Source organism: Peromyscus californicus, unplaced genomic scaffold (assembly GCF_007827085.1).
Source record: "Peromyscus californicus insignis strain IS unplaced genomic scaffold, ASM782708v3 Scaffold_6__1_contigs__length_162567912, whole genome shotgun sequence".
In the NCBI taxonomy this organism is placed as follows: Eukaryota; Metazoa; Chordata; class Mammalia; order Rodentia; family Cricetidae; genus Peromyscus; species Peromyscus californicus.
Window position 1 is genome coordinate 53,477,778 of NW_026294584.1, and position 27,108 is coordinate 53,504,885.

Genomic DNA, 27,108 nt, shown 5'->3' on the forward strand with positions numbered 1-27,108 from the left:
CTCTTATCCTAATACTATATAGACTTTGTCTTGCATGATATTATCCTGAAGCCCCTGCACATAGAAGGGACTCAATGCACATTTTCTTTATGGGAGAGGATGAAAGGATGGGATTCAGAAGCAAAGCAAAGTATCAACTCCATCTTCTGAACTCGCACATCTAGGCTGTTGAATTCCCCTAAAACGAGTAATGCACTCCATCTCCAGTCAGGCTCTCCTTCCATTTGTTCACAAATGTGCCTTGAAATATTCATGAATTTCTGTTTCATCTTCTGCCTTCTCCATACTCAGACAACCTTACCTCCCATTTTAAAGAGAAAATTACAGAACACAGGCCAGTTATCCACATGCACCCTTGTGTTCTCTCCTTCACTGGGTGAGGCAGCCGTCCTGCCCAATGCCAGTCATTCTGCCTCTCCTTTGTACCTGCCCCTCATCGTCTGTTCCTTCATCTGTGTCCTTAATGTCAGACTTTCCCTTCCTTGTTGATCAAAATCATTCCAAACTTAAACACGTCTTCATTCAAGTGACAATTCCATTTGTTTACTGCCCTACCTATCTTTCCATTTATACTAGTTTTTAAAGTTTACTTCTTAACCTTCTCTGCCAGTTGAAAGCCAGGTTAGTAGAATTTGGTTTATAGTCCATCATTGAATTGGGCATGCTCTGGGCAAAGTCATAAATAGCCTTAGCTGAATGAGTACTTTTCAGCCTTTGCCTGGTGCGTTCGGTCGTCTTTGATCTTTTCCAGTTACTTTCAGGCTGTCCTTTTGTTTTGTTTCATTCTGGTGTTCTCCAGACTCCATCCTTACTTGGCATATTTTGTAAGTGACCCCTAATGACATGGCTGTTCGCAGGTAAGAGATATAGTTTCTTTAGACATTCATCTTCTCTTGACATTCCATGTAAATAGAAGGGGTGAGGGGGCATTTACAGCAGGTCGGGGGGGGGGAACATATTTTAATTTATTTTATCTGCCTATAATTCATTTTTATTGCCTCCTCTTATGAATCTTTTGACATCACATATGTATTTGCAGGCTTTATTCCATTGTTTATAGTATTTATAAAATCTTCTCTTCTGAGAATTCCTTCTATTTTCTCCCTTCTCCCAAGTTTCAAAGGAGAAAGTAATTTTTTTTTTTTGGAGATTTCTCCTGTATAATTTTCTTGCTGTCGTTGGCAGGAGCAGTAGGGATGGCTCTCGATGCAGCTCTGTGAGAGCAATTGAAGAGAAGGAAATGACCCTGTGTGCTTAGAGTAAAGAGAGTTTAAGTATTGCTCATTCCTCTCCAGCTGCTCTTATTGAGCCTTCTGGGATCCCTGGGAAAGATTCTGTGCCAGGCTGCTAGTTCATCATGTCAGCCATTTACCTGCAATGGTCTTTCATACTTTTCTGGCCCTTTTAGTAGCAAAGAACCTGCTGATGAAACAGTAGCCGAAGAAAGGAGGCAGTGTAGTCTGCAGGTTGTCACCGGCGTCAGTCAGCAGTGAGCTAGCCTAGCAGTGTGACCGTGGGCTCTTGAAGCTGGACCTTCTTTAACTGTGGAATGGGCATAGAAGTATCTTACTGGGTCATTGAAGGATTGAATAAGGTAACTGCAGAACTCTAGCTTAGTGTATTCCAGACATGAGTTCAAGAAACTGCTCTGAGTAATTTGAAGTAATGACTACTCAGTACTTGGAGAGCTGGAACAGTGTTGATGTAATGACTACTCAGTACTTGGAGAGCTGGAACAGTGTTGATTGCATTTGGGCAGTGGATGACATGAGAGCTGTCCAGTGGGCAGGAAGACAAGGACCTGCCGGGTGATTGAATAAGATCTGAGCCCTTTTCTATCTCTCTGTCCATGTGTAATGAGACAGTCTGAAAAAGACTAGTTTGAAGTCTAATGTAGGGCCTGAAGAGATGGCTCTGTGGTTCAGAGTACTTGCTGCTCTTGTAGAGGACATGAGTTTGTTTGCCAGCACCTACATAGTCTCTCATAATCCCCTGTAACTCCATTCTCAGAAGGATCTGATAGCTTCTTTTGGCCTCTGTGGGCACCACAAATGTACATGGTACACACACATGCATGCAGGTAACTCATACATACACATAAAATACGTATAAAATAAACTTAAATTTCATATGGCATAACTTGAGAACAATAGGGCACAGCCATTAAGACCAGCGAGACATACGGGAACCCTTGCTGATCTGACTCAAGCCCATACTGTTCTGTCATACTGGAGACCTTGTCCTTGCTTATTCTGCCTTTGGTCTGTCTCACTGTGTTTGGTCATTGAGCCTTGTCACCACTTTTGAACTAACCCCCTGGCTCGGCGATTGACGATGGTTCTAATCCTGCTTCCTTCTGGCCCCCACTTCTCAGTTTATGCAGTATCACTTGAGGAGGCGGGTATCCTGCTGTTGGTAATGTTATGAGTGATCAGGATTTGGATGCAATCACCAAGCTATTGAGAAGGATCACTTCTCAGAGTCCCCTATGGTAGAATAGTTAAGGCTCTAGAGCTTGACAGTGTGGGATTGAACTTCAACTTTATATTTATTGGCAATGTCTTAGTTACTATTCTGTTGCTAGGAAGAGACACCATGACCAAGGCAGCTTATAAAAGAAAGCATTTAATTTGGCACTTGCTTATAGTTTCAGAGGTTTAGTCCATGACCATCATGGTGTTGAGCATGGTGGCAAGCAGGCAGACTGGCAATGGCATGGGCTTTTGAAACCTCAAAGCCCACCCCCAGTGACACACCTCCTCCAACAAGGCCACACCTAATCCTTCCTAGACAGTCCACCAACTGGGAGACAAACATTCAAATATATGAGCCTATGGAGCCATTCTCATTCAAACCACCACAAGCAGGGAAGCCCTAGGTAACTTTACATCTCCAGGTTTGGATTCTTTGCCTATAAACTGGAGATAGAAGACAGTAATAGTACCCATCTCTATGGGTTGTTGTACAGAGCTTTCTTAGACTGCTACTTGGTACAAAGAACATTAACAGAAACAACACATCTTGTGGTTTTTTCCTCAGGTGGGAAATCTAAAAAGATGTCATTTGAGTTGGGCCTTGAGGACCTAGTGGCACAGTGTTCTAGGAGTGGTCAGTTGCTCAAGCATAGGCAGGAAATGGCAGTGTAGTGGATTTGTAGAGACTGCTAAAGAATGATACGAAGGAATGGGGAAATGGATGGGATGGAGATGCATGATGTGAAAGACACAAAGAATAAGTAAAAAGTGAAAAAAAAAAAAAGAGAATGTGACTGAAGTTGCGTGTTTTCATCAGACTCTGGAAAAGGCAGGTTGTGGGAGGCTTTGCATGTAGGATACCTGTGTTTGAGTACAGTAAGCTCTTAAGGGGAGAAGCATATTATGAACAAGGTAACATTCTAGAAATTTAACTTAGCCTCCTGTGCAGGGCACATTTCAGAAGTTGACCTCAAAGCTACTAATGGCCTAAAACAGAGAGTTGTGTGAGGAAAGGAAAACAAATGGGCAGATGTGAAGCTGTGGTACTGGAACTAATAAAGCATGGAAGGCATGTCGGCGTCTCTGGTTTCAGTGTTGCTCCCTGTCAGCTGTGTGGCCTTGTCAAGTTGAGCCACTTAACTGAGCCTCAGTTCCTTGTCTCCACATGAGACATAATTATACGTGTTTAGCAGGTGAGTTGCAAGGACTGAATGAGGAGGTGTGGGTCAGGTGCCCTATACTGTGCTTAAATTTAGCTCTCTGCAGATGCTAGCTGTTGTTATTGCTAGGTGATTGACTGGGTGTTTGGCTGAGGCAGAGGAACATAGGAAAAATCATTTTATGGCTTCAAGACTGGTATAATTGGTGATGCAGAAAGAAAGAAGTTACCAGGGAGAATTGGTTTGACAAAGAGATACATCTTCTATTTTAGGCACTGAGTTTGAGACCCTGACAGGATAGGCAAGGGGAATGTGTTAGCTTCCAGGGGTAAATTATGCATGAGCCACACTTGATAGGCTTTTGGTGGAGATTATGGTTTCAGGAATGGCTTGTGCTTTGGTTCCCAGTCTCTCTGGATGTCTGGAAGCAGACATTTCACCCTGATACCCGTTCAGAGATGCCTCTGACTCTGCAGCGGTTGTCCGGGGTCTGGCTGCCTCCTCTGCAGCAGCTGCCTTACCAGTGGCTGATGGCAGGAGGTTTATTCCCCTTCATAGCTTCTCTTTGTTTCAGACTTCGTTGAGACTTTGATAAAGCAGTTTGTTTTGCTTTTTAGTCATTTCAAAGTTCATTCTGCATCAACCCCCGACCCCCACCCCTGTGCACAGGCTGAGGCTGAAATTGAGGTTTTAATCGGTGCTATTTAAAGAAGCTCGTTTGTGGGCAATTAAATAACATGCTTGTCAGCCCAGATTTGATAGGGAATAAGGGAACTTTTTTTAAACTTTTAAATACAATGAAGTTTAATTATATTCCCTTTCTTTCCAAGTCCTTTTGTTAGATTATGTGGAAAACAGATTTCTTCCTTTAAAAAAAATAACAGTATCTGTACTTTCCTATATCTAAGATGGAAGACAGGAGGTATATTTAACTTAAATTTTGTCTTTTTGGCTTCGCATAATTGGGGCGATTTTTATGTTAGTGGTTTTACTTGTTCCAAGGCCTGTACAAAAGTAATTCTAACTGATGCTGAAAGCAGCTCTTCTCTAGGTAGTAACCAACATTTCAAATGTATCATGTTTTCAAACAGCAGGACACTGATATTAGTAGCTACTAACTTATGTGTTTTCAGGTAGAAGTTGCCCAGATCTGCTGTGGACCTTTGAGCCCAAGTGAATACCATCTCGTGGGGGTGTTTATAGAGTGTTAGGTTTTCTCTCAGCCCATACATTTTTGAATACCTTCATAATCTCTATGTAGTACTCTGTCTTCTCTTTTCCTCAGTTGAGTACTTCGTACATAACTGAGACTATGTATTTACTTTCAATGATGCTTATCAGTGTATAATGATGGTCATTGGAATCTAGAGAGCTAGTGTTTTGGTTGCCTAGTAAAGTGAATGATACATTTGTATGGGGGAAAAAATCTGGAATAAGGTGTTTAAATGGATAAAAATGAATGGATTAAAAAAAAATAAGAAAATAGGAGTGAATGAACCATGAAAGAATGTCTTCTTAAAAAAAAAAAAAAAGTTAGGCCGGGCGGTGGTGGCGCACGCCTTTAATCCCAGCACTCGGGAGGCAGAGCCAGGCGGATCTCTGTGAGTTCGAGGCCAGCCTGGGCTACCAAGTGAGTCCCAGGAAAGGCGCAAAGCTGCACAGAGAAACCCTGTCTCGAAAAACCAAAAAAAAAAAAAAAAAAAAAAAAAAAAAAAAAAAGAATGTCTTCTTAGAATTAGACAGGAGATAGATGGTGTTTCCTGCAAGGCTGACAACCTAAGTTTGATTCACGGGACCCACTTGATGGGAAGAGAGAACTGACACCTGAGAGTTGTCCTGTGACCTCCACACAATGCTGTGGTATATGTAACACACACACACACACACACATACACACACACACACACACACACACACACACACACACACACAAATGTATAATTAAAAATGAATTAGTAGAAATCTTAAAAGAAAAGCTAGAGGGTGAAGAATGCTCTCTGATGGCAGCTGAAGGGTCCCCTAATGGTGGTACAGTGTGGACCTCACAGAAGTGTAGCTCCCAGTCAGAGATGGAGCTTTTCCACAGTGTAGAGAACTCCGTCTGCTTACTTGTGCTTCCGTGACTATCAGAACAGTGGGGTAGGAACAAACGTTGGTATCTGGTAAAGACCTGAGTCTAGAATAAAAGAGTGGAAGTGGAGTAATTTCATACTCTGAGGAACGAAAAAGGCTTCCAGGATAAAGACTTCCCCCTTCTCTTTCTCTTGGTCGATGGATGGGTGTGTGTGGGCATAGCTTGTAGAACCATCTTCTGGTTAATGAAGAGTCCCACAGAGCAGGCTCACAGGACAGCTTAGTCACCAGAGAGAACCCCTCAACGATGCCATCTTTTGTTAAATAATGTCCTATCCTGAGCTGACGGGAAGCAGGCTGTGAGGAGGAAACCTGAGAAACCAGGATACTTGAAATATCATAAGTAATAGCTTGTTCTGCACAAATGTAGACAAGTGCCGTGGTCTGATAATAAGACTGGGGAAAGGTGTTTTGGGGATTTCTCATTTCAGAGTGTGAACGAAAAGGCACCAAATGAGAGCTGTTCAGAGCAGTCTTTAGATTTTGTTGGAGTTGAGGCCTTCCTATCTTGGGTAGAGGTCAAGTCTTTGCCTGATAAATACTGTTGAATTATTAAAGGGTGGGGATAGATTTGTGGGCTTTTTCCTGAGCCCACTGGCAAGAAGAAGGACTATAATAGCGCTCCAGTACCAGTGCAGCGAGAACGTGTGGAGTGGGTGACCGATGAGCAGTGGGCAGGGCTTTGTTAGCGCCTTTCTCTGAGAATGTCTGTAGAAAGCAGGTGGAGTGTTGGAGACCCACACATGCTGAGAAGCAGGGTGTTTCAGTTCCAGTGCTAAGCCTCCAGTCCCTTTCTAACAGTGTGCATGTCCTCAGGCCAGAGGTTTCCTCAAACTAGGTCAATTTGTCATTTCCTAGGAGCTCAAAGGAGTTGAGAAAACAGCTTAAGTACACATCCAGAATCTTTTGGGGCCTAGGGACTGAGGTTGAGTTTCTCTATATGTTCTCTTTGTATGTCATTACCAAGATGAGAATCACTGCTATAGAAGTTTGTTATTAGTGGAGTGATGCCGTACCATTTGATTGATGGGGCTTGGGATGTATGGAGGGAAATTGTAATGCGATGTACTAGATTGTTTATAAGAACTCTTTCAACCTTAAAATCCCAGATTTCTAGGAAATGGGGCATGGGTTTGGACACCTTTGACAAAAGTATTTGTTTGCTCTGGCTGCAAATATTTATTTGTTTGCCTTTTGTGCTTTGTCAGGTAGTAAAAGCAAGGATTATAGACCTAAACATTGCTGTCAGTATTCAGGAATCACGTTTTGACAGTGAGCAAATTCAGAACTCTGGGTTGAATCACAAGTCTCATTCAATAAGTGGGTTCACACATTTTGGCAAAGGTTTGTAGGGAGTGTTTAGTTCATTGTTGAATATTATCCTGCTGGCTCATTCTTCGTTCCTCTGGGTATAGCTGTTGTGTTAAATTCATTGTGTTCTATGAAATTTTTTTTTAATATCTCTTCTCTCCCTTCTATTTTAGGAAATAATAATTTTTTTGTTTTATTTTTTTTTTTTGAGACAGGATTTCTCTATGTAGCTAGCCCTAGCTGTCCTGCAACTTGCTCTGTAGACCAGGCTGGCCTTGAATTCACAGAGCTCCATCTGCCTGTGCCTTCTGAGTGCTGGGATTAAAGGCGTGCGCCACCGCCGCCCAGCTACAAATAATAATTCTTGGAGAACTGCTTTTGGCTTGCTTTATATTGTTACTTTGAAATATCTCTTCCATTATTGAATTAAGCCACCAACTAAATAAAAAGTTGCTTCACTTTTCACTAGCCCAGGAGGCTGTCATATACACATTTTCTGGTAGTTTGTTAACTTTCTTGTTCTTTACCATTTTCACTGAGCATCATGACTGTGATGGATTTGATGCCAATCATTGTCCGTGTGGCCCCTTTTCTTTTTATGGCATAGAAATGCAGACAGTTGCCACTTAGTATATTACTATCAATAGAATATTTTTCTCCTTTATGTTTTCAGGACTTTAGGGAACTTCTTTCTCATTTTGTACTTGAGAGAATTGAGAAGATGTAAATTTTCTTGGTGTCCATCATAGGGAGGTTCAGGAACAAGGAAATATGATGTCCATAAAAACAGAACTATTAGAGTGAAGGGTTCCATATCCTTTCACGAATCTTTAACATTTGGATTGTCAACTTAGTGTTCTAACCTATCACACTGACTTTTTTTTTCTAATTCGTTAGGAGGGAAAGATAGAACATTCTTCCCAGTAGGCTGCACTTCCCTCTGCTGGGTCAAAGGTCTGTCTTTTAGGCGGAAGTGTGTGGTCACTGTTTTCTCATATGTAGCAGAGGCCCCTGCAGCAGTCTTTACCTGTTTGCGAAGGGAGTCTGGGACATGAGAAAGGGGCTGAAATGTGTAATTGGAAATGGCTTTCCCCTCTGTAGTCATTCTCTAAGATTCACTTTTAGCTTGGCTGTCGTTTTTTTCCCTATCCCTCCTTCTCCATCGACAACCAGTGAGCACAGCCCCTGGCAATGTGATAACTAATTATTTCAGGAAGCCTGAGTAAATCGCCATGGTTGCTGTAAACATCTAAACTTGAAATCTGTTTTGTGCAAAGCAAAGACAGTGTTTGCATGTACCAAGGGAAAACTGGTGGTAGAAATTGCTGAACAATTTGCTTCTAACTGTAGTGGGAAATATCCTTTTTGGGAAATAAGATGGATCAATGTAATTCTTCTCCCCATGTAAAGCTGTTATTGAAGTAACAACTTATCTTATTTTGCAGTCCTAAAGTAATAAATAAAACATTTATGGCTTGGAATAAATTGAGAGCATCCTATTACCTGTAGTAGCAGGCAAGTTCATATTTTTTTAAAGCCTCAGGCAGTAGCATCAGCAGACTTTTTTTCTTCCTTATTTTCTAATCCAGAAGCTTCTAATTTCTTTCTGTCAGAGAGCTTCCATTTTGGTACTGAGTAGCTCTTCAGGGACCCTTCCTGATATGACTACATTTGGGAGTACCTCTTGTAAATTGTATTTACTGTTAGTGCCCAGGAGGCACCTTGGTGTATAGAAAGAGCTTGGGCTGCCAGTTGCCATACAGTCCATTTTCTGTGTTTGGTAGGTCAGTCTCTGGCTCCCTTTCAGACTCTTGATCTATTGAGTATCTAGAACTTTCTGACACTGGAATAGTTCTCAGGCTTTGTGGTATACAGAAAGGAACTCCTTGCTTTGGTTTGTAAGAGTACCAGTTGCATTCTGTTCTGCATGTGCATGCTCACACACAGCCTGAGGGCCTTCTGACCTGGCTGCATTCCCATGAGTGTGGATTTTTCATCCTTGCCCTTGGCTACACTGGAGAGCTGTCTTGGTTAATCTGCTGGTTCAGGATTGCCAAGTACTCATACCAGAATAACCTTCAGTTTCCCTTCAAGGATGAAGTGTGCCTTCTGAGTACAGTGAGTCAATTTTCCTGTTCAAACATTTGCCACTTATTTATTAACAAGTATTCATTGAGTTCCTACTGTCTACAAGAGTCTGTGCTGTGGGTTGTACAGGAGAAAATAGTGGCAAATTATCCATTATTTAAAGACGTTTATAATCCAGAAAGGAAGACAAGATGAGCAGTTTTATGTGTGGTGGGATAAAGGCAAGGGTGGGTTTATATTTGGTCTTTTTGTTTTTCTTCAAATTTGTGTTAGTTGCTTTTCATCACTATGACCAAAATAATTGACAGAAACAACTTATAACAGTGGATAGAAATCTTATTGACTCACTGTTTCATGTGGGTTACAGTTTATCATTCTGGGGAAGGCATGGCAGTGGGAGCTTGTGGTAATGATCAGAAGGCAAGAGAGGGCAGCTGGAACCGAGGACAGGATCACCTTCAAAGGCTGACCTCATCCATACTGACCCTTGGTCAGCTAGGCACCACCTCCTAAGGTACCATAGCTTTTAAAACAGCACCCCACGCTGGGGACTGAGTGTATGAAACACAGACCTGTTAGCAATATTTCATATTTAAACCATAAAATCAGGGGAGAGAGAAAATGACCATATTCTTGGAGGTCTGAACACCAGTACCTTTTAGGAGAAGCAAAACAAGAAGTATAAAGCAGCATCAAAGGGAATGATGGGAAATAAGGAAAACTTAACCCTTCAATTATCCACCAGAGCCTTTACCTTGTCTTTCTTTCCTTCTTTCTTTCTTTCTTTCTTTCTTTCTTTCTTTCTTTCTTTCTTTCTTTCTTTCTTTCTTTCTTTCTCTCTCTCTCTTTCTTTCTATTTATTTATTTTTACGTTTTTATTTTATTGAAAATAGATTGTTTTCTCACGCAATATATTCTGATTGTGGTATCCCCTCTACTCCTCTGAGTTCCTCCCTTCCTCCCCTCTCCTCTGATCTACTCCGTTTCTGTCTCATTAGAAAAGAACAGGCTTCTAAGAGACAACAACATAGACAACAAAATAAAACACAATAAAATGAAGCAAAAACTACCATATTAAAACTGAACATAGTATCCAAACAGGATGAAAGAGTCCCAAGAGCAGGCAAAAGAGTCAGAGACCCACTTGTTCTCACAGTTAGGAGTTCCATACAAATACTAAGATGAAAGCTGTAATATATATACAGAGGCCCTAGTGCAGACCCTGTGCTTGCTGCTTCAGTCTCTGAGCCCATATGTGCCTTGCTCAATTGATTCAGAGGGTCTTGTTCTCCTGGTGTTCACCCCCTCTATCTGTTCTTCTGCCCTCTTCTACAGAATTCCCTGAGCTCCGAGGGGAGGGATTTGATGGAGACCTCCCATTTAGACTCTCTCTCTGAATTATTTCTGGCTGTGGGTCCCTGCATCTGTTCCCATCTGCTGTTGGAGGAGACCTCTGACGATGACTGGATAAGGCACTGACTGATCTATGAGTATAGCAGAATATTATTAGGAATCATTCTATTGATTTTTTTTTTTTTGAACAGTCATGTTTGGTTTTATTCTAGGTCTCTGGGCTATCTAGTCTCTGGTTCTTTGTTACCCAAGTAGTGTTGGGTGTAGATTTCCTTCTTGTGAGGTGGGCCTTAGGTCAAATCAGACATTGGTTGAAGACTTCCACAAGTTCTGTGCCACCACTGCCCCAGCGTGCACCAAGGAGACTAGAATGTAGGGGTGAGGGCTCTGCGTAGGTACCTGTTGTGTGGATGACAGTGGTAATGGGGTGTTGCTGTCATTCGGAGGACAGCCTATTGTCTTAGCATCAGCCCGGGTTTTTGGGGGATTTCCTTTGGACTCTCTCGTCCAGCGACTGAATTGAATGCACCCTGGTCCCACTGCTGGAAGCTTTGTCTGGCTACAAGAGATGGCCAGATTCCATATGCCCCACTACTAGGAGCCCTCATTAGGACCACCTTCATAGATGGGTTCCAGGGAGTTTCCACTGCACTAGGTTTCCACACCACCCTCCAAATGCTCCTCAGTTTCAACAGTCTCTTCCCACACTCTCCCCTCCACCCCATTTCCCTCACTCCTATCCATTCCTGCCCCCAGTCCACCCACAAAAATCCATTCTAATTCCCCCTCCTAGGGAGATTCCTGCATTCCACCCTAGACCCCTCCTCTTCACTCACCCTCTCTGAGTTTACAGATTGTAGCTTGGTTATCATTTACTTAACTGCTAATATCCCCTTGTAAGTGTGTACATTCCATATTTATCTTTCTGGGTCTGGATTATCTCACTCAGGATGATTTTTTTTTTCTAGTTCCATCTATTTGCCTGAAAATTTCATGTCATTTTTTTTTAAACAAGCTGAGTAATACTCCATTATGTAAATGTTCTACAATTTCTTTATCTTTTCTTCTGTTGAGGGACATCTAGGTTGTTTCCAGTTTCTGGCTGTTATGAATAAAGCTGCAATGAACATAGTTGAGCAAGTGTCCTTGTCATAGGATGGAGCCTCCTTTGGGTATATGCCCAAGAGTGGTATAGCTGGGTCTTGAGGTAGATTGGTTCCCAATTTTCTGAGGGACCGCCATATTGACCTCCAAAGTAGCTGCATGAGTTTGCACTTCCACCAGCAATTCATGGGTGTTTGCCTTGCTCCACATCCTTGACAGTATGGGCTTGTTGATCTTAGCAACTCTGTCAGGTGTAAGATGGAATCTCAAAGTAGTTTTGATTTGCATTTCCCTGGTGGCTAAGGAGGTTGAAAATTTCTTTAAGCATTTCTCAGCCCTTTGCAACGATTCCTCTAGTGAGAATTCTGTTTAGATGTATACCCCATTTTTAAATTGCATTATGTGGTGGTATTGTGTTCCCCAAAATATTGTGTACCTTAATAAACTTATCTGGGGTCAGAGAACAGACAGCCACTAGATACAGAGGCTAGAAAATGGTGGCACTCACGCCTTTAATCCTAGCATTCCAGAGACAGAAATCCCTCTGGATCTCTGTGAGTTCAAGGCCACATTAGAAACAGCCAGGCACGCCTTTAATCCCAGAAAGCAGCTGCTGTGGGATGGTCTGTATGTCAAATGTGTTGCTGATTGGTCAATAAATAAATCACTGATTTGGCCAGTGGCCAGGCACGAAGTATAGGCGGGACTAACAGAGAGGAGAATTGAGAGAACAGGAAGCTGGGTGAGGGAGACACTGCCAGCCGCCGTCAGGACAAGGAAGATGTAAAGTACTGGTAAGCCACAAGCCACGTGGCAAGGTATAGATTAATAGAAATGGATTAATTTAAGCTGTAAGAACAGTTAGCAAGAAGCCTGCCACGGCCATACAGTTTGTAACCAATATAAGTCTCTGTTTGTAACCAATATAAGTCTCTGTGTTTACTTGTTCCGGTTTGAGCGGCTGTGGGACTGGCAGGTGAGAGAGATTTGTCCTGACTGTGGGCCAGGCAGGAAAACTCTAGCTACAAGCAGCCTTTAATCCCAGGGAGTGGTGGTAGAAAGCAGAAAGGTTTATAAGGCGTGAGGACCAGAAACTAGAAGCATTTGGCCTGGTTAAGCTTTTAGCTGGTTAAGCTTCAGGCTTTCGAGCAGCAGTTCAGCTGAGAACCATTGGGATGAGGACACAGAAGCTTCCAGTCTGAGGAAACAAGACCAGCTGAGGATCTGGCGAGGTGAGATAGCTGTGACTTGTTCTGTCTCTCTGATCTACCAGCATTGACCCCAATAACTGGCCCCGGGTTTGATTTTATTAATAAGAACTTTTAAGACTCATGCTACAGCATTATTTGGTTTTTTGATATCTAATTTGTTGAGTTCTTTATATATTTTGGATATTAGCCCTTTGTCAGATATGGAATTAGTAAAAATCTTTTCCCATTCTGTAGACTACCTCTTTGTCCAATTGACAGTGTCCTTTGCCTTGTAAAAGCTTTTCAGTTTTATGAGGTCCCATTTATTTTTTTTATTTTTTTTTGTTTGTTTTTTTTTTTGTTTTTTGTTTTTTGTTTTTTTTCGAGACAGGGTTTCTCTGTGTAGCTTTGCGCCTTTCCTGGATCTCGCTCTGTAGACCAGGCTGGCCTCGAACTCACAGAGATCCGCCTGCCTCTGCCTCCCGAGTGCTGGGATTAAAGGCGTGCGCCACCACCGCCCGGCTGCGCCACCACCGCCCGGCGAGGTCCCATTTATTAATGGTTGATCTTAGTGCCTACGCTGTGTTTTGCTCAGAAACTTGTTTCCTGTGCCATTGTGTTCAAGGCTATTTCCCACTTTTCTCCTCTAGCAGGTTCAATGTGTCTGGTTTTATGTTGAGGTCTTTGATCCACTTGGACTTGAGTTTCGTGCAGGGTGAGAGATATGGATCTATTTGCATTCTTTTACATGTGGTTTAGCAGAGGGTGCCTGCTGGAGTTGGGGGATGAGATACAGCCATAAGTGGAGGGAGGGAGGTTAGGGGATGGTCTGTGGAATCCACAGTCCTCTCTACAGCTGTAGCTCTCACTTTACATCCAGGGGTGCTACAGTAGCTGGCTCATCATAATCACTTAATGAATTTTAAGTTATTTTCACTTAAGTTCTGGCAAAACCATATTTCTGAACATTTGAAATTCTTGAAGTAGTTTTTAGAGTTTGCTGTAAATCATCAGAATATAGTTGACCATACATATCTGTAGGCTTGGCATCTGTGGACCAAACCTATTGCAAATAAAGGATATTCAGAAAAAAATTCAATCTATAATGAACATGTATAGATTTTTTTGTCTCTGAACAATATACTGCAACTGTTTATATAGGTAGTATTTATCTTATAGTAAATCTTCTGAGTAGTGATTTGGATATCTGTGTGGAGGAGGGGTGTCCTAGGTTTGTCCTAGGATGTCCTAGGATACTGAAGGACTGTCCATCTTAGTGCAAGGACTCTTTTTCTGTGAGAATATATGTGTCATTTATAAACATCCTAGTTCAAAGAGTAAGATCAAGATAGTTTGTGTAATTAGATATTAGAGTTGGCTGTGATTACACTGGGATTCTCTTTGTAAGATCGAAGGCAGTGCATATTCTGGTTTTCCTACAGGCAGCATTGACAGCATATTCTACTTTGCACATTAGATTAAGATTCTTTTGATTTTTGAAGAACATTCTGAATAAATCACACGGTATTAATAAATTCAAAAGATACATGATCTTTAAAATTTCTCTCACTGGCCGGGCGGTGGTGGCGCACGCCTTTAATCCCAGCACTCGGGAGGCAGAGCCAGGCGGATCTCCGTGAGTTCGAGGCCAGCCTGGGCTACCAAGTGAGTCCCAGGAGAGGCGCAAAGCTACACAGAGAAACCCTGTCTCGAAAAACCAAAAAAAAAAAAAAAAAAAAATTTCTCTCACTGGTTAACTGTCGAATGTTATGTGTAGCAACAAAGAATTAGGGGGGAAGTGATCAGAGAAACTACCTTATGTTCTCATACACATCCAGATAGTTCTCTTTAGCTAGTGGGAGTCATGGCCGAAACAAAGGTTGAGTTCTCTGCTCACCACCCCAGAGGAGCCAGTGCCCTCTGGTGCTCAGTCCGGCACCGTGGGAGGACCCTGGAAGGAAGCAGTAGAGGAAACAAGCCAAGGAGACCAGTTTATAGAGGCAAGAGAGCTTAGGCAGAGTCACAGGGCATTATCGGATTACCACTGGCAGTGAACGGAAATCAGCCTACTAGAAAAACATTAAAAGCAAGAGTTTGAGAGGATCCAGGCATGCATGACTAGAAGCAGTATCCCCAGGGTTGCATGGAAGCTAGGTGATGATTGGTGCAGTCCAGGGGAGCTTTAGTGACCATGGCATCATTACTACACAGAACCTGGTAATACTCTATGCTAAGAGGTGCCCGAGAATTGAGTGTTTAGCCATTCCAGTGTTTATAAGATAATAGGTGTAAAATACTAAGTAAACTGCAAAGGCTTATCAGTGTATTATTTCTAAAAATGAAGTTTGTACCCTCGATTTACCTCATAGTGTATGTGTTTGAATTGCTAATGTTGGAATGATTCTCTAGTGGGATTTGATGAAGGAATGCAGGGAGAAAACAGCTCGTATTCAGAAGTGTTGGGTGGGGGAGGGGAGAAGGTTGCACAGCTCCCCTGCCCCCTGGTAGCTCTGCAGTTACACAGCAGGTGGGACCTGAACCTGGCTGCAGCCTCACTTGTGGACCAGACCTCCTATCAGGCCAGTACCCCTCAACTCTTGACTAATGTGTGCTTTTGAGGTACTGGAGGCATTATAGTTTTCATGGAATATTGTTCCTAGCTTTCAGGTCATTCACCATTTGAGGGTGTTGTGTAGTGTGGCTGTGGAAGACAGGTTAGCAGGCAGCAACTGTGGGAAAATCTATAGATTTTTATTTCTTTTCATTCGTCCTTAATTATCAGTATCAGTCTTGAAATTACTCTCAAGATGCCAAATTCTAGGTCTCCAATGTTCTAGAGGCGGTCAAGGAATATATGTAAAGTAACCTTTTTTTCCTTTAAAATTCTTTTCTTCAGTTCTTTTCTTAGTAGTACCAAGTGTGTAAGTGCAGGTATTGAAGACTGGCCTCTGAAGGCAATCCAAGCCATTTAATGTGCTCTCACGACACATCTTGGGGAACTTTATGTTAAACATATGATTGTATTCTGATAGAATGTTTTCATTTTTGAAAGCCAAACTTTTGCCTCTTATTTCCATTTGTGATATAATAGAGTATCTGATAGTGATATAAAAAATAGGGAGTCAGATAAAATAGTAGCAGAAGCATCTAAATATCAAATTTAGCTTTGGCAAATGACCTGAGTAATGTCCTTTGGATAAGAAAAACCCAAGACACATATATTAGTTTCCTAATAACTTGCAGTTTAACACACCATTGATATTTAGCTCACTTTTGTGGGCTAAAGTCCAAGGATTGAAAAGGTTTGCATTCCTGTAGCTAGAGTTTTTCTCTCCGGGTCCTGCCAAGCCCCGGCAGTCCTGTAGCCCACTTATAAAATAAACACACAGATGCTTATATTATTTAAACTGTTTGGCCTAATGGCTCAGGTTTCTAGCTATCTAGTTCTTATATCTTAAATTAACCCATTTCTATTAATCTGTAAGTTGCCACGTAGCTCACCGGTACCTTAACATGTTGCTTCTCATCACGGCGGCAGGCAACCACTCTCTCCGTCTCAGTCTTCCTCTTCCCAGAATTCTCTTCTGCTTGTCCCACCTATACTTCCTGCCTGGCTACTGGCCAATCAGTGTTTTATTTATTAACCAATCAGAGCAACACACTTAACATACAAAACATCCCACAGCACATTTCCTTGGAGGCTGCAAGGGGAAAAGCTACTTCCTGACTTTTCCAGCTTCTCAAGGCTGTCAACATTCCTGGGCTCACTGTCCTTTCCATCTTTAAAGCCAGCAAGTGACCACCCTCCCGGAGTCACATGTGTTCTGACCATGGCCAGCAAGGGTGCTCTGCCTACAAGACTAGTGGATAATGCAAAATGTCCTCCCTGTCCTGAAGCCCTGAATTAATCTGCATTTTCCTGTTGCCCTGTGGAGTCATAGATCTTCAGGTTCTGGAGATTGGGCTGTAGGTATTGCAGGGGTCTAGGGCAGTGTTCTACCCACCAGCATGTGGAAATAGCTAGCACAAGCCTTCTCTCAGAGAATATATTACCCTGCTGTGCTTCTGATTTGGTATCAGGTCTTTAAGAAATCTTCACTTAAGTTACTTTTTTTTTTTTTTTATTTTTTTATTTTAAGAACCTACCAATTCTGTTTGGGTCTTAATCTCCAGGAATGCTAATGCTGGGTCTCTTTTGTTTGCTTTGATAGTGATAACCTGCTAAGAAGAGCAGCCTGTCAAGAAGCTCAGGTAAAGCCATTTCCTGTGATAAAATTAAATGCCCCTTATCTCCATGGTGCAGGAGCCACAGCTACTCCAGGGACTTCCGTGGGGTCTTGCATCAGTGCAGTTTGACTCTGTTCTCTACCTCCAGATGGATCAGGCTGTCAGCCAATTCTGAGTAGAATGGGTGGAAGTTAGCCATCTGGTGAAGAACATTTCTGACGCCCACCCTTTTAGACTTGTTTACTTCTGGATCACTCCCAAGAACACATAACCGGACTGGCTGAAGAGCTGGGAATTGGCACATGTTCACAGTTATCCTTGAAGATCTGGATAAACCCTGAATCATTCCTGATTGAATCGCCCCCAGGGATAATGGTTCAGAGCAGATGTTACCTCTGAAAGTCAAATCTTGTTAAAATTGTTGACTCCTGCTTTTAAAGCCCATCTCCCTAACATGGCTGATTCATAGCATTGCACTGCCATCCAGTTCCCTGGGATTCTGCTTAAGCATCCGTTTCTCTGGCTGTGCTGGTGATAGTTGAATTGTAAATCCTTTCAGATTTAAGACCCTGGCATTTCTCTCTTCCCCGTTTGTAATTTATACCCTGCAGATGGAGTCCTGTGACTCAGTCCCTTTTTGTTATATGCCATTTAAGCTTATGATGTCAGCAGTGCCTGAAGAGATGTATGAAAGTTAAAATGACAGAGACCACATTTAGTAGAAGTGGGTGGCAAACCTCATGTTTGTTTCTGAAGTGTTTTCACTTCAGTAGATACTATTAATAAATCCTTCTTTGGTTCTAAATATGCTCTAAGAATTTGATTTTATTTCTGCACAGATATACCATCTAGTATAGCTTTAAGTTATTTAAAAATTAATTTAAATAAGCTTTAAATTTTCTTTTAAAGATCAGCGTGGTAGTTTAAACCTGTAATTCCAGCTTCTGGGAAGCTGAGGCAGGAGGATTGCCATGAGCTTACATCCTGTGTTACATAATGAGTTTCAGACCAGCCTGAGCTGTACTGTAAGATTCTTTCCCAAAAAAATAAGCTTTTGGATTATTTTTTTAATTGACACAATATTTTATACCTGCTTATGAGTCTCAGTATGATACTCTGGTAGATGTATGCAATAGTTAGTGATCAAATCAAGGTAACTATTGAATAAACCTTAATAATGAGTTCCAGCTGATAACACCCTCCTCTTACTAAGGTGAATCCTCTGCCTCTGTTCTGAATCCCATCCCTTCTTACTTTCCCAGGAATAAGGTCTTGTTAGACCTTATTCTTCCCCCACATACTGACCTCCTTACTGTTCTGATCCTCCACTCCCCTGTACATGTTTAGCTCATTCCATGTGACTAAAGGTGGGTTGGTCCTCACAGCTTTCTCTACTTTTCCTATGCTCTTTTTACAGTCTAAATTAGTGAATGATTAAAATAAAAATCTTGTAAACGCAACTCTAGTTTCACGAACATCTTAATCCACTATGGAACCTAGACTTGAGTTATAAGTATGGTTAGCAATTCTAGGAACTAAAAAATGTGGACAAGGAGGGATAATTCAGTGCCATACATCTAGAATCTGGTTGGCCAGAGAGCTGGTGCCTTAGGGTTTTTATTGCTGTGAAGAGGCACCATGACCACAGCAACTCTTATAAAGGAAAGCATTTAATTGGGGGCTGGCTTATAGTTCAAAGGCTTAATTCATTGTGTCATGGCCGGAAGCATGGCAGCACTCAGGCAGACATGATGCTGGAGAGGTAGCCGAGGGTTCTATATCTGGATGGACAGACAGCAGGAATAGAGTGCCACGCTGGACCTGGCTTGAGCATCTAAAACCTCAAAGCCTATCCCCTAATGACATACTTCCTATCAGTCTATGGGGGCCATTTTCATTCAGACCACCACATTCCATGCTCTAGCCCCCATAGGATTGTAGCCATATCATAATGCAAAATGCATTTTGTCCAACTTCAAAAGTCTTATAGTCCATCACAGTCAGAACTATGTTTAAAAGTCCACAGTTCAAAGTCTCTGATACTCATGGCAATCTCTTACCTATAAATCTTTAAATCAAAATGAGAAAAAAAGCAGATCACATATTTCCAACATACAATGGTACAGAATACACATTACTGTTCCAAAATGGAGGAAAGGGAGCATAGTGAGGAAATACTGGACCAAAGCAAGACTGAAAAACAGCTGAGCAAACTCCAGACTCTGCATTTCCATGTCTGATGTCAAAGCAATCTTCAGATCTCCAACTCCTTTCAGTGTTGTTGACTGCAACACATTTCTTTTTCCTGGGCTGGTTCTGCTCACTGTTAGCAGCTCCCCTTGGCAGGTATCCCATGGCTCTGGCATCTCCAACATCTTGAGGTCTCCAAGGCAATCCAGGCTTCACCTTTACAGCTTCACACAATGGCCTCTCTAGGCCTCCATGAAGGGACACCCTAACATATACCTGGCTTCAGCAGCTTTCCTTAGTTGAGGAGGGAGATCCACAACCCATTTCTTCTATCCTTAACTCTAAAGCCAGAACCATTTGGCCTAAGCTGCCAAGTTCTGATGCTTGCTGGTGCTGGAAAATGGCTCCCGTGTTCAAATACGTTTTCACCAGCTTATCGGTTTTTGATAGTTTCCTTTACTGCCTAAGCTTGGCTGTCTTGTGTTTTACTCTGTAGACCAGGCTGGCCTTGAACTCTGAAATCCACCTGCCTCTGCTTCCCCAGTGTTGGGATTAAAGGTGTGTGCACCACTGGGCCCTAAACTTTTCTTTAATTCCTTTTCACAAATTGGAAGCTTAGCTGGGTGGGGTCTTGCTCTGAGGTTGCCACTCCCTTTATCCCACTTAGCGTCAGGATTTTCTTTAATCTGTTTACACTTCCTGGTACTCCTTTTCTCCTTCAACTGTACATTTCGTATTTTTCCTTTCTTAACTTGCTCCTTTTCATTATAGATCTACATAAGACTGGCCACTGATAGCCACATAACACAGTTAATGCTAAGTTGTTTGGAAATGTCCTCTGCCAAAGCTGTTAATCCATAGTTCTTTAATTTAGCCTCAGGCAGAGTTTTTGGACAAGGGCAGAAAACAACCACATTCTTTACCAAAATATCACAAGAAAGATGTCTAGGCCACATACTAACATTCTTCTCCTTGGAAACCTCTTGAGCCAGGCCCCCACAGTTCAAATCACCCTTAGCACTACTGTCTTCCTACTAGAATGGCCCATTAAGCCTCATTTAAAATGTCCAATCACTTTTCTAGTCCAAAGTCCCAAAGTGTTCCATATTCCTCCAGGCAAAAACACTGTCAGGCCTATCACAGCAGTACCCCACTCCTGGTACCAACTTCTGTCTTAGGGTTTCTATTGCTGTGAAAAGACACCATGACCAAGACAGCTCTTATAAAGGAAAACATTTAATTGAGGCTGGCTTACAGTTCAGAGATTTAGTCCATTGTCATGGTGGGAAGCATGGCGGCATGCAGGCAGACGTGATGCTGGAGAGGTGGCTGAGAGTTCTACATCCAAATTGGCAGACAGCAGGAAGAGAGTGCCACACCTGGCCTGGCTTGAGCACCTGAAAACTCAAAGCCCACCCCCCAGTGACATACTACCTCCAGCAAGCCACACCACCAGTGATGCCACTTCCTATGAGTCTATGGGGACAATTTTCATTCAGACCACCACAGCTGGGTTAGTTGCTTCTTTCCTGATGGAATTCTAGAATGGGGTGGGACCAAACAAAATATGATGTTTGGAGATTTGATATTTGGAGATTTAGCAGCAAAATGTCAAGATCTGGGTAAGAGTAAAAATAGAACAGAACTAATAATGGGCCAGGTAGTTTTTATAAAGAAAATATCTTTTTGAAGTATTTGGAAAGTGTGTGTGTGTGTGTGTGTGTGTGTGTGTGTGTGTGTGTGCTTGTATGTGTGTATGTCCATGTGTATGTCTGTGTACTTGTGTCTATGTGGGCCAGAGGTTAGAATTGGTTGTCATTATCAATAGCTTTCCCACCCATTTTGCTGTAGTTCCTGTTACTCCATTTGGAGCTTGCCCTTTCAGCTAGACCTGCTGCCCTAGGACCTGCCTGTTTCACTTCCCAGCACTGGGGTTAGAGACATGCATCGACACTCTTGTTTTATATTAAGTGGCTCAATGTTATTTATTAAGTGGCGCTGTTTACCATGTGAGAGAAGCCACGAGGCACAACAAAACCCACTGTAAGAGTTTATTAAGGGAAGGGAACAGAAGGGGTGTGCATAGGCCTATGGAGTGACCATGCAGGAAGAGAGAAGGGAATAGGTGAAACCCGCTTTTATAGGTTCCCCCGACATGTACATATGGGCTTACTTAGCTATGCCACTCATGTGCATAGATTACGTGATCACGCTGCGAGCAAATTACGTGATCACGCAGTGCACGTGTTATGTAGGACATAAGGCCTGGGATGACTAAGTATCTTGCCTGGCTACTGGATAACACATGTGCGGTCATGTAGCTGGGGGAGTGGCTAGGAATTCTAACAACTCTCAACTTTTTACCTGGGTGCTGGTGATCTGAACTTATTCTTTATGCTTGCACAGCAAGCACTTTGCTCTTTATTTACCCAGTGAGCCATCTCCCTAGCACCGAGGGTTGTTTACTTAGAAGCAAGATGTAGAAAGAACCTCTAATGAACAATCAGGAGTGTGGTAGATTTAGAATGAGTTATTCAATACAATATCTTTGTATAACTTTTTTTTTTTTTTTTTTTTTTTTTTGGTTTTTCGAGACAGGGTTTCTCTGTGTAGCTTTGCGCCTTTCCTGGAACTCACTTGGTAGCCCAGGCTGGCCTCGAACTCACAGAGATCCGCCTGGCTCTGCCTCCCAAGTGCTGGGATTAAAGGCGTGCGCCACCACCGCCTGGCTGTATAACTTTTTTTCTCTAATCTTTATACTTCTCTGCTAGAATTCTGCTGCCATAGCCCAGACTTACTCCCCATTCCACCCCGCTCCCCAGACAGGTTTTCTCTGTATAACAGCCCTGACTGTCCTGTCACTCAGTCTGTAGACCAAGCTGGCCTGGAACTCACAGAGATATGTCTGCCTCTGCCTCCCAAGTGCTGGGTTAAAGGTGTGTCCTACTACCACCTGGCTAAGACTTGCTTCTTAATTTCCAAGACCTGACGTTTTTGCTCTGTTTAGTGTTTTTTTCTCTCGTTACTCTTCTCATCAACTGTCCACTCCGATCTAGACATCACAGTAGTGGCTCCCATTCTGTTGCCATTGAATTCTGTGCTTCTTGATTCCATTCAGCCTTAGAGCCCATGGACTAGAAAAGGGATGAGTAATGGGTTTCTTTTGTGTATACAGATGTGAAAAGTAACTAGTAACATATTTTGAGAAAAAGTTTTAGTAATAAACTGAAGGATTCAGGATTTGTACCCTGAAAACTGAAGCCACATGGGTTGAACTTCCCTTCTCATAGCCTGTGGCCTTACAGGTTTTATGCTTGTAATAAAGTCAGCTATATTTTCTAGAAGATACTGCCACTGGTATGGGAAGCAAGGTTTTTATTCTAGTGTAAAACAAGGCTCATTGTCATTGAATAGCAGTGTGCCTTTGTTCTGTTGCTTGTGTGGTTCTGTTATGGAGATCATGAATGAGGTTTTGTTCTTTGGCTGGAAGTAAATTCTTTGGGGATGGAAAAAAATATATGTGATCACTAGCTGAATAAAGAGCATTTAATTGAAAACTTCTCCTTTTTCCTTTTCAGGTGTTTGGCAACCAGCTCATTCCTCCCAATGCACAAGTGAAGAAAGCCACAGTCTTTCTCAATCCTGCAGCTTGCAAAGGGTATTTCAGCTTGTGACTTACTGTATTCAGCTTTTCTAAAAGCAAAAGGCGAGATTCCCCATAGAGGCAGGTGGTTAGACTGTGTAGGAGTCGAGTGACTGGGACCAACACTCTACAGCCACAGGAGCTATTCTCAAAGTGGAAGTAACCATGACATGAACTGATCAGCAAATACCAAGGATTTGTATCAGCTTGGGAGTGCTCCTCAGGGAATGATTGTTCTCCTGCTTTGCATAATTGTGTTAGGCTGTCACCATAGACAGAGATGTACAGAGATGACCAAGAGCACTGTGGGCTCAGGAGGACAGTGTGTTCTTTCCAGAGAAGGGAATCTTAAGCTGTTCTTGGAGGAGAATGTTCATTATTCCCAAACGAGGATGTGGTCTATAGGGCAGTAACCTAGGAACAAGAATGACAGTGTTCCTCAGCAACTGCTGCAGAAAGGGATTGTGGGAATAAAGTGTGAAGAATAGCTGGGCTTTTGTTTAAAATGCTGTAATTCTTGGTTAGTTGATTGTACCCATTGAAATGGAGGTGTACTATGAAGGCAAGGAGAGGGTATGGAGGAACTCAAAATTATCATAAGTGAGGGGGAAAAAGCCATAAGGAAAGTTTATAGTGTTAGTTATGTGGTTGGAAATATAAATACAAAGGACACTGACTATTTTGAAAAGAACAGTTTAAAATGTACTTTTTAAAGAATAGAATGAAAGAACTGAAGAGGAAAATAATGATACCTATTATTGTCCCAGTGTCTAGATCAGTTGTGCTTTCTGAGGCTTGAGTAATTTGTGAAAGTATATTAGGTTGGATGCTATAAAATTTAAGTCACATGACATTGATATTGAGTAGTTGAGACCAAATTTTAAATGTCCAGGCACTGTTGTCTGAAGCAAAAAGAAGCAGTGGCCCGAAAGTCAGTTTGGGGGCTATGTAGAATCTTTTGGGGGAAGTTTAAGCTTGACTTCACAGTAAGGGATATATTGACTCCTTCTGTAAATTGTACCTGATTATGCAGACTAACCTTGCTTAATAGACTATTGCTAGACTTGGTTAAGTCCACTACCCTTCTCCATAAACACCAATTCATACCAGTAATAAACCATATTGATAGGTTCTTGAACAGCACAGCCAAAATACCCAGGACACCAGTCACTGTGGCCTAGTGAAGGCAGCAGAAAGCTCAGGGTGTGTCTCTGTATTGTTCTGCTTCTAAGGTATTCTGAGTTACTCAGCCTCCTAAATCCTCAGTTTACTCAGCTATCAAACTAAACATCAAAATAGACACAAAACCAAAACACAAACCTTAAGAAATACTATGTAGAATACAGATGTCTTTTGTATTGTATTAAATGGGATGGTGCATATGAGTGTTAATTGTGTATAGAAAGTTCTGGAGGCTTGTTGCTGCTGCTGCTGCTGCTGTCAGTTTCTAGCTTGGTTCAGAATAGTCTCCACTCTGCACTCTCACTTTTCCCAAGAACTCTTATAAGTCCCCTTTCACCCTCCTTTAAATGTAGCTATTTGTTGTGCTTGTCCTTTAGAAATCTTCAATTTCTGGTGACAGGGTTTTGGCAGTTTCTTTAAGATAGAATTGATTATTGTAAGTTCTTGCTTCTAAGGAATACTTGGTTATGAGGTTTTTGGTGTTGTATTGTTTTTGCTGCTGTTTTTTTTTTTTTCTTTTCTGTAGTTGAAAGTTTTCCTCTGTCCTGCCCAGTCCTGCAGCTGCTCAGACCCAAGTAAACACAGAGAGGCTTGTATTACTTATAAACTGTATGGCCTAATGGCTCAGGCTTCTCGCTAGCTAGCTCTTTTATCTTAAATTAACCCATTTCTATCAATCTATGTTTCGCAGCGTCTTCCGTTGCTTTACCAGTCTGCTGGCATCTTGCTTCTTGGGCATCTGGCTGGCATCTCCCCCTCTGCCTTTCTTCTTCCTGTCTCTCTCCTCAATTTCCAGCCTAGATATAACCTGACTTGCCATAGGCCAAACGGCTTTATCAACCAATCAGAGCAACATATTCACAGGGTACAGAAAGACATCCCACAGCCACAGTTCCCCAGGCCACATTGTTTTTATATTCACAAACTTAATTTTTTATACAAGATTTAGGTCCTTCTTACATTTTGCATTTAACTGTATATACTAAAAGTTTTTTCTTTTTACACACACACACACACACACACACACACACACACACGTATGTGTATGCATGTGCTTAAGTGTAGGCACGTGTACACACACATATAGAGGCCTGAGGTTGATGTTGGGGAGCATCTTCAGTTGCTCTTCCACTTTATTTGTTGAGGCAAGGTCTCTCAGTCAAACTCAGAGCTTGTCAATATGTCTGTTGTCCCTAACGAGCTTGCTGCCCCTGTCTTCAGAGGCCCAGCTGGCCATCATACCGACTGGGCCCTTAGGTGGGTTTTGGGGATCCGAGCTCCAGGTCTCGACACTGGAGCTTGTGCAGCAGCCTCAGCCACTGAGCCGTCACTCCCGCCCCTATTTACATCTTTAAAGTTAGAGCAGATTCTTGTTCGCAAGTGCAGCACTTTACCTAAAGGCAGGTTAAGATGCTGCCACAGATGGCCTTCCCTGAGTGCATTGCTTCCTATAACAAGGTGGATCCCTACATGCATGTGGGACACGGATGCTCTGAAACTCTCCAGCACCTTCTCTTTTAAAGCTTTTACTATTTAATGGCACTATTTTTGCCATCATCCCCATGCGCTAACACAATGTATAATTTATTGTACCGCTTTCTCATTATGTAGGACTGGTTTAAAACTTTAGGAGAACCTTAAGAAATAAGATAACTGTGTGTTTAATGTTAATAAATAATACATTAAAGAGTAATTATCTTGTGTGGTGCCTGAGTCTAGAAATTGCTGTAAGTACATAAAGTTTTTATTCAGGCCTGGTGCTATTGCACCCTTAATTATGTAATAAATAATGTATTTCTTATTGGCAACACTTGTTTTTCAATCTGAAGAAAAGTCTGCTTTTATTTTAGAGATTTTTCTGAACCTGTGGCATCATATAAAGATATGAATAAACAACAAATGTCTAAATGGTTTTTCGGAAACTCACAGGAGGCTACAGATTTGTTATGATTGATATGACAGATTGAGACTTTTGCTTTTAGGAAGTAGATCTGATCCCCCTCCCCGCTGTTCTGCTCTTACCGTTCCAGCAGTACAGGCATCCCTCAGAGTGTTCCTAGCTCCACCTTTTCCTGCGGTGCAGACATGGTGATCAGGAAAGAGGGAGTTCATTTCCATGTAGCCTTTCGTGTTCATTCTGTTAATTGTTCAAGCACCAGAAAAGGTGGCAAATGTTTAACTTGCTTATGTGCCCAGTTAGGGCCTTGATGGTTCTTGTGGACTCTTGTGCCATCTTTTCCGTTTCTATCGTAGTTCCTGAGAAGTAATGCTTCTTTTGTGTGCCATTTTGTGGTTCTAGCTTTCAGGAAAGATGGTGAAGGATTTGTTCTGTGTTCAGCTCCTGAGGATTCCTCCTTAGCTGCCTTTGTAGTTTTCATATAAATATCCTTAAGAAAGGTAAAGCATACCTCACTGGTTTGTAAGGAAACTGTATTTTAGGAAAAGAGTTAAGTAAATATGTATGTAGAAGTTAGATGTTTTAATACTGTGTGTGTGTGTGTGTGTGTGTGTGTGTGTGTGTGTGAGAGAGAGAGAGAGAGAGAGAGAGAGAGAGAGAGAGAGAGAGAGAGAGAGAGAGAGAGATGTTGAAAATACCAGGGTAATAGATAGACAGGCCAACTAGTTCCTATATTTTGACTTTTGTTTGATTTCAACTCTGCCATTTGTGCAGAGAGATTTTTTGCTATTTCTACCTTTGAGCCCTGGACTGTTTTTTGAATCTTGAACTGAATTGGAGTGCACTAACAAAATGGCATTCATGAGAAATGCACAAACCCAACCAAAGGTTGTTTAATGATTTCTGTAATTGTAAGATATCACAGTCAGTAAGGTACCACAATCATGTTTGCCTTTCCTCAGAATTTACCTGTCTACATTTGGAGATTTATTCACTTATTCATTTTTATATCTATCTATCAGATACTTAGTAGGTACCTTTGAAATATCCCATCTTAGAAGTTGGAGGATTCAATAATTACTAAGGACTGGTATCTATTTTTTGCAAGATTCTTATCCAGTCCTAAAGAAAGGCCATCCTCATCATGCATTGAGAA

The 27,108-nt window shown here is 42.0% G+C and overlaps 1 protein-coding gene across 2 annotated transcripts in view; it reads left to right on the plus strand.

Annotated features, from left to right (window-relative positions):
• Positions 1-27,108, plus strand: part of Agk (acylglycerol kinase) — an 81,512-nt gene that overhangs the window by 11,386 nt on the left and 43,018 nt on the right. For both annotated transcript variants that reach the window (XM_052719828.1, XM_052719829.1), the window contains exons 3-4: positions 17,025-17,064; positions 22,809-22,888. In XM_052719828.1, the coding sequence (XP_052575788.1) occupies positions 17,025-17,064; positions 22,809-22,888 (120 nt within the window). The remainder of the gene's footprint in view (positions 1-17,024; positions 17,065-22,808; positions 22,889-27,108) is intronic.